Raw genomic sequence first — 8,424 nt, 5'->3', positions numbered from 1 at the left:
TTAAAATGATTTAATCAGCTAACTATTGAAGTTAATATATAAATGTGAAACACTGCTATTAAAAGCTGATGAATATTTAGATTACCTTAAAATATACTGAAACAAATACTGACACACCTTTAAAATCTCCCTCAACTTGTCTCTGCTGGTGTTTTGACACATTAAACGATGGTGGCCCTGAAGGCCAACATGATGGAATTTTTCAAAAGTGCAAAATACATTTCACAAAACACTAATAAAAAATTTTGCCCTTTTTAGATATTTAATCCTGTTGGCCTTCAGGACCACTGTATTAAACACTCAGTCAAACATATAATGAATTCTGACTGTCTAACTAAACTTTATTAAGCTTAACAAAACTTAATCAAAGCCAAACTAAGGTAAACCTGACTTAACGTAAATTAAACTTTACAACACTTAACTAAACTTGATCTTGTTAAACTAAACTTTAACTGGACTCAGCTAAACTGAATAAAACAAAACAATTAAACTAAACTAAGCTTAATCTTAACAAACTAAACTTAACTGAACTTAATCTAAACCAACTAAGATAAACATAATTGCACTTAAACTAAACTTAACATGAACTAAACCACTACACTTAAGTCAATTTAATCTAAGCTTAACCAAACAACCAAACAAAATTTTAACTGGACTAAACTAAACTGAAGTAAACTATTCTTAATAATTCTTAATAACTAAACTAAACTTAATTTGAATCAACTTAAACTAAACTAAATAAAGACCTAGCTTGACTGAACAAAAACTTAATTTAATTAAATGAAATAAACTGACTCAACTCCCCTCACTTCACTTAACCAAACTAAAATACAGTTGACTAAACTCAACTTAATTCAACTTAACTCAAACTAAACCAAACTTAACTAATTAAAAAACTAACTTAAAGACCCTGTAAAGTGAAATCCAAAGTTTTTTTCTTAACACTAGATATGTTGGAATATGGTTGCTGTAAACACGTGAAAACACTGAGATCTACATGAGAGTGAATTTTGCATTGAGACCTTTAGAGAGTTTTTCACCTGTTTCCTGGCTTGGTTTCATGTGGGTGGGGCTAATATGTGGGCTCATGATGTCACGAGCCCACAGTAGGGAATGACCCCGCCCCTTTAACACTACAATATAAAATCACAGAGTAGTTCATCTCAGTACAGTCTGTTGTCAGCTGATGTCACTGCCTTTATTGAAAGTTAACAGTCAGTTTAATGCTGTTTTTTTTTTGTTAATTGTGAGGTAAATTTTCCAGATCCATCAGCCACAGTGGTCTATGGATCATTTAAAGCATCATAACAGAGATTTGAGCCAGAAAAGTGACTTTGTCTTTTCTTCTAAGATCAGCAAAGGTCAAGAGGCCGGCTAATGGTGTGAGTGCTTTCCTTAATTCAGATTATAGCTTTTTATAAAATGAGAGGATCTTATTTCTCAAGAGTGGGCGTGGCTTCAGCTCATTCAACAGACACGCCCACACCACCCTGGAGCAGATTTTACTGCCTCATTTTTCATGGTTTTTAAGCTTAATTTTATAAACTTAGAGAGGTTTAATTTAACTGAAATTTGACCTTGGGTTTCATAACACAGTGACCTGTCATACAAAAAAAACTAAATATTGATCTATTTTCACTTTGTAGACTCTTCAACTGTACTTAACTCAGCTGTACTTATTTTAAGTTGAACAAACTAAACTAAACTGAATAAAAACACTAAAATAACTCAGATTCATTCAATTAAAGTCAACTTACTTTAACATAACACAACTTTACTAAACAAAACTAAATTAAACACAATCATGACATTATGATGAGGATGAAAACCACCAAATAAAAAACAAACAAACTAATGAGTAGATAGTTAAAGAGTAAAAAAGAATGCAGGTTGATTAAGCAGCCTGATAAAATAGATTCTGTTTCATGACAACTAGTCTCATGAATGTGTCCAGATGAACCTTCTAGATTATGGTCTAATGATAGGAGCTTTCTGAAATCAAATCTTAAATTAATCAATTAAAAAGAGCTCGGTTTATAAGTGTTGTGTGTGCAATTAAACTACAGTCGATCATCTTACAGTTATATTATAAATAAGTTTTGATTTGCTTATTTACATTTACTTTAATGACCCTGCTCAAAACTCTTTTTTAAGCATTTTTTTTTTTAGCATTTTTTACAAAATCAAAATCAAAACTGTCTATTTTAAATTTGACCTGATTTGCTGTAACTTTGTTTTGGAGCCTTGCTGGAACAGATTTGTCAGCACTGTAACTATTTTCATAATGATCTGACTGCTGGCTTGTTGACTTTACGGTTAATGTTCAGAGGTTGTGTCTAGATTTATGCCATTGTGTCTACAAAAATGCTGTTATTCAGTTCAGTTTAGGGCAAAGCAGATAATCTCTACAGTCCAAGCATTCCTACTTTCTCCAAGTGAACTGATGCACTTCAAAAACACTGTCACACTTTTCATGTATTGATTATCCACAGAAGTGTGTTCGATGCCCTCGATGCCCTCATGTGATAAATTCTGCACTTTCAACCTTCGGTTGGAGAGAGAGAAAACAGAGTAAAAATGACTAGAAAGTGAGAAGCTGTCTGTGAAAGATCTTAAATAAGGGCTTCAGATGTGGTTACATGTGCTGAAAATGGCCTGAAACTTAAAACTGGAGCTGAAAGTGAAAAATACAGCTCAATATTTTATGTCAAAGCCAGTAAAGAGCAAATGTAACTCCAATATGATATCAAAACAAGCATTAAAATGGAAATGTGCCGTCTGTCCCATTCACAAACATGAAAATAGAGTTCATGTTCAGAAAACAGCAAGATTGCTATGAAATACGGCTGATTTTCTTATTCATGCTGTGAATATGTGCTGAAATATTTTCAAAATGAACATGGGGAATTGTGTTTGTATTTCAAGAGCTTTTGTGATTGGTCATGCAGATAACACAGCTTGGACTCAGACAAATACACAGACAGAAGGTCAGAAGCACAGATAACAAGCAGACCTGCTGCACGCACACACTGGCACACACACTGGTATCGCCATGATCCTGATGGGTCACAGTTTGTGCCTTCCTACTCGAGCCACAGTCCACGAGCTGTTCTCTGTGGCTAGAGATGCCAATGTCATCCCAGACATCTCCTTAGATCCTGTCCTCACCACTTTCCTCTCTCTGGACTCCTCGGCAGCTCTGCAGCATCAGTACGCCTTCTTACAGCGGAGCATGAGCAGCGGGCAGCAGACAGCTTTCAGCCTCAGCCTGACAGAGAAGCTGGGAGGCAGCAGCAGGGTCACGTATGGAGGAGTGGGGGTCGTTGCTCTGGCTCTGTCCATGCTGTTTGACCAGGTTGCCCAACAAGTGGGTGACACTCAATTTGGTTTCTGTTGTTTGTACTGGTTAGTGGTGCTGTTAAATCTTGTCCTCTGCAGAGAAATTATGGATTTACAAACTACAAATCTTGTACCAACATTATAAAGCAATCGATATAAAACATGGATGACTTTAAAATGTTCCTCATGCATAGCTCAAGGTGACATTTCTCTAATTCTTTGTTTATTATGAAAGCTGTAAGTGGACTTACAGCCATAATTTCAATTTCAGGATTGTAATTACAATTGTGTTTCAAAGCCAAGTACATTTATTTTACACACAAGGACTTTGACTTGGTGTTTGGTGCAAAACAAGTAACATAGAGGAAGAGTAAAAAAATATTAAGAAGAGGAGCTACCTTAGATTATTCTGGAAAAGATGGTAGCACAATAAGAATTGAAATAGAATAAGAACATCACAAAAGGTGCAAAAGGAGAAACCATACGGATGTGCAGGTAAGTTGGTGGAGAGGTTATAGTGCAGTTTGTCTAAATAAGTATGACACAAACATTGTCCAGATGGGGGAGGGGTGGTGTGCTGCTCATTCAACTGCTTTTGGTCCTGACCTGGACCGCAGCCTCCTGCCAGAGAGCAGGGCCTCAAAAAGTCCCTGTCCAGGGTGAGAGGGGTCGGCTGCAATTTTACCTGCCTGCCTCATCGTGGCAAGATTTTAGCCTATCACCCTCTCTGCAGAGTCAATGATACTGTTCCTGTCCCTTGCCGTGGCTTTAGCGTACCAGACTGAGGAGGATGATTTGAGTCGATTATGGTGGTGTAGGAGTGCACCATCATCGTCTTTAGCAAGTTGAATTTCTTTAGCTGCTGCAGGAAGAACATCCTCTGTTCGGCCTTTGCGATAAGGCATCTGATGTTGAGCTCTAACTTGAGGTCCTGAGTGAGAAGAGAGTCCTCAGTGGAAACTGGGGAGTCCCAGAGGGCTATAGGGGTAGAGGTGTGGATGGTAGCATCCTTCCTGAAATCTATATCCTTCACTGTCTTTAGAGCGTTACGCTCCATGCTGTTCTGACTGCATCAAGTCATTTCATGGTCCAGACTAGCCCCCACCAGAGATTAGTCCAATGAGAGTCATGTTGAACTTGAGAAGCCTGATGGTCTGGGGACTGGAGGTACAGCTGTTCATGTACACAGACATTTTGTTCTAAATATTGTCTTTTCTTTTCAATGTATGCCATATTTAGCCTCTAAAAGTGACATCAGTTCCTATACTGTAGCCAGCCACAAGGGGGTGATTAAGATATTTTAGCTGAATATATCTGTGGCTGTTATGTTCTCCATCACTGAGTTTGATGCTAATAGGATAAATCCTGATTGGTGAAAAACCTGTGCAAGAAACAGGTCTTTAGTTTGATGATAACTATTGTACAGGGAGAAGAGCAGAGGAGAAAGAAGGCAGTCTTGGATGGAGTCGGTGCTGATATAGTTCTGATTCCTGTCAGACAGGAAGTGTGCTACCCACTTGCAGGTGGAGTCAGGAACATTCAGCTGGTAGAGCCAGGTTTATTGATCTGAAATCCTCAAACAGGATCCTGGTGTAGGTTCTTGCTGAATCCAGATGCTCAAGGATGAAGTGGAGGTCCAGGTTTACAGTGTTGTCTACAGATCTGTTGGCTCTGTAGATGAACTGCAGGGTGTCCAGGTTCGTGATGTCTTTTTGTGCTTAGAGCACAAGGCGCTCAAAAGACTGCATCACCACAGGGATCAGGGTGACAGGCCTGTGTCACTGAGTCCTGTGGTCCTTGGTTTTTGGATGGTGTAGGTCTCTGGTATGTCTCCAATAAGATGTTAAAAATGCCTGTGAAAACGGGATGCAGCTGATCAGTACAGTGCTTCAGAATGGAGGGAGAGACAGAGTCCAGTCCAGCCTCTTTGTGGGATTCCTGTCTCCTGAATATCTTGTTAACGTCTCTTTAATGCCCCCTTTATTCAGCTTCCCTTGAGTCTGAAGTGGGGGTACTCCATGGAGATTGACAAATAAATGGGTGTACTTCATGTACCTGCATACGCCCTACACTACAACACAAGTTATCAGATATATTTTTTGTATTTTTTTAAACAGACACTTCAGACATCTAGATTTTGCCTCAACCAGTCAGACATCCAACATTCATGTGATTTGCAGCCTTAGAAACAGCAGTTCAGTGTCAGTATCTGAGCTCCTTAACTTAAGCATTTTGTTTAAGGCAAAGCAGCTCCTGTGTGAATTTGAGGCATTATTTCATTCAGAAGAGAGAAAGGAAAGAAGTGAATCCCCCATGTCTAATTTTCTGTCATCCCACCAGGTCAGAGCCCATGGATCAACAGAGGGCCACTTGTCAGCTCAGAGATCCCAGCCTAAGAGGATTTTTGGCATCAGCAGTTCTTCACGAATCGGAGGGATTATCCACAGCTACCTCCATCTGATCCCCAGCATCGCCAACAACTCAGAAAAGATGGCTGAGACCACGGAGCTCTATGACACCTGGCTGAAACTTGAGATAATCGACCATTATGAGAGGATGACCACCAAGAAGAGGATGAGCACAGTGTCCATGCAGCAGTGGCTGGTGGGAGCTGCAGTCCATCTACACATAAGAATCCACCAGGTCAGAACAGAAGTTTGAATGTGCAGATTTATCATGCAGTCCAGATTTTTGCCTCAAAAACAATATGATAATAGAACATTCTAAATATAGCAGTGGTGATGTACTGGTCCAGAGTTTTCTACACTCAGACACTCAGAAAAGCTGCTTATCCATCTGGTCTATAATTTCTTCTGCATTTTAAAGGACTGGTTAAAGGCCTTTTGGACACTCATCTCCACATTTAGCTTTTTGTAGGAGAGAGGAAGTAACCCACTGAGTATGAATGTGAAAAAATGTCAGACACTGGAAAACATGTCTGTGAAAGATTAGAAATGTTGGTTTTGGACTATTTTGGTCACTCTTACTGGGGTTTTTCTGCCCTCAACAAGCAGCTCTTTACAAATCGAGAGCTGCAAAAACTCACAATGTGCTAACTGGTTTAGCATCACCTGTGGCAGACAGCATTTGTATCTAAATGGTGAACATGTTGGAGCATTTAGCTGCTTAAACTCCAGATGTTTTCCTTGAGTGACCAAAGTCAAAGTGAGCAGGGGAATGGGTGATGATTTGTCACTATATATATCTGAGAAAAACACAAGTTAGGGCATGTTTAGTCTTAAGAAAAGCCTGCTGGGCCCATTTTAACCGCATGTTTCCTGCATAAAAGTCAGATATATTTGCACACAACCTTTCTCTTCCTGCACTGTTGGCACAGAACATAAATCATTAGCTGCTGACTCATCCTTTGTGGATACCTGGGGGATACTATCTGAAAGCTTCTTTATCCTTCTCCCAACAGGTCCGTCTGAACTCTGTGCCATTGGGATCAGCTGAGTCACTGCGCCGCTCTTATAAGACTGGTCTGGGTCGCCTGGTTCAGGGTTACACAACCTATCTACGCAAAAACATCCAGGAGACTCCAGGACCAAGAAAACCCGGAACCAGGACAGCCTCTGGACTCAGACAAACAACCACACTCAGCGTCACAAACACAACCTGCTCAAGGAATCTCCTCTTTAATGATAGCTTGGATATCTCAGCTGATAATGAGACTGCACCCAACACAACTGCTGATATTAGCTGTCAAAGATTCACACTGAATGAAGACTTTGGACTTAATGTGACTAACAGAAGCAATGATACCATCGTAGGTGTGGTGAACATGGAGACGCTGAACGGTTCTGCTGAGGATTTCAGCATGAAGGGTCTGTTAGTAATCGAGCCTTACAGGAATGTGAGCCACAACGTGCAGCATCACCCATGTGAGTCTCCAGTCATACAGCAAGCTTTGGTGATGCGTATTATGAAGGCTCAGGACCTGGATAGGAACAGGAACTTCTTTCTTTATCCTGACAAAGTCTTTCACAGCCTGCTGAAGCAAAGGGAAGACTTTGAGTTTAAAACAGATTAGGCACAAACTCACTATTTGGGATTCTGCCTGAAAACTACTGTCTGCTGTCCCACAAATGAACCTGATATTTAGCTTTCATCTTTTGGAAGTTAAGGGCCTGTGTCCTTTGACTGCTGTCTTTGGACTTACAGCTTCCAAACCTTAGTGCAGTTTTAGTGAGGAGGACAATGAAGAAGAAGTTGTGTTTCTACCATAGAGAATAGAGAGAAAACAATAATATTAATATGATAAAATCAAGATGTCTTAACATGCAATGTTCTCTTTAAAAAGCAGTGCAACATCGCCCTCTAGTTGTAGAAGCTGGCACAGCAATGATTAGAAGCCAAACATGCTGTAACACTTTATCAGAACCACAGCTGGAGGAGGAAGTGCTGAAATTAGAAGAATTAAATTCACAAACTCAGTAAGAATACTGGAAGCAAACTGATTGCCCTATTTATGATTTATTCATTATAATAAATTTGTTAAGTCCTGGTAAAATATTTAATCTTTTTGATAAACTCCCGGACTTGTAATAATCCAGGAATGTTAAACAATTAATTTGTTTTAACTGTTATTAATCTGAGAATTTCCATACATCATCACAATTATTCTATCTGTTTGTATCATTTTGAAAATCTGCTGTTTGTATTTTAACCTGTTTTTGTTTCATTTTGGTTTTTTTTTAATAATATATGAAGTCTGTTACATGTGTAAAACTAGCATACACATGATTAAAGTAAGCTGTACAGGAAGATATAAGATGTAATATGGAAATGATAACCAAGCTTAAGTGGCAAGTGACAAAATAATGTAGAATGGCATGATAAATTAAACACCATTCAAGTAAATAGCAGTATAACAGTATTACCCAATAGTATCACATGGTAGTATTAGAGTAATATAGTACATTTTCAAGTTGAAAATATGATATAGGCCGCATTTAATCTGAAAAAGATTCAGAAACATAATAAACCACTGTGGCAATACTGGGGGAATTTGTATGTTCTACGTTATGATATGAAATATTTAATGTGATAATGAAATATATTATAATGTAACATGATATGACA

At 38.8% G+C, this 8,424-nt stretch overlaps 1 protein-coding gene across 1 annotated transcript; it reads left to right on the top strand.

Annotated features, from left to right (window-relative positions):
• The first annotated feature begins 3,025 nt into the window (after positions 1–3,025).
• On the top strand, positions 3,026–8,338 carry LOC121519155. The gene is made up of 3 exons (XM_041801973.1): positions 3,026–3,367; positions 5,680–5,982; positions 6,761–8,338. Exons 1-3 carry the CDS (start codon positions 3,053–3,055, stop codon positions 7,370–7,372), a joined length of 1,230 nt encoding a protein of 409 aa, XP_041657907.1. The 5' UTR covers positions 3,026–3,052; the 3' UTR covers positions 7,373–8,338.
• The last annotated feature ends 86 nt before the right edge of the window (positions 8,339–8,424 follow it).

Source organism: Cheilinus undulatus, linkage group 12, assembly GCF_018320785.1.
Source record: "Cheilinus undulatus linkage group 12, ASM1832078v1, whole genome shotgun sequence".
Taxonomy (NCBI): domain Eukaryota; kingdom Metazoa; phylum Chordata; class Actinopteri; order Labriformes; family Labridae; genus Cheilinus; species Cheilinus undulatus.
This window is presented reverse-complemented; position numbering and strand designations above follow the sequence as displayed.

Coding starts and splice junctions, on each gene's coding strand:
- LOC121519155 (XM_041801973.1), top strand. CDS start 3,053: ATGATCCTGATGGGTCACAGTTTGTGCCTTCCTACTCGAGCCACAGTC. Junction 3,368..5,679: donor TTGACCAGGTTGCCCAACAA/GTGGGTGACACT, acceptor TCATCCCACCAG/GTCAGAGCCCATGGATCAAC. Junction 5,983..6,760: donor TACACATAAGAATCCACCAG/GTCAGAACAGAA, acceptor TTCTCCCAACAG/GTCCGTCTGAACTCTGTGCC.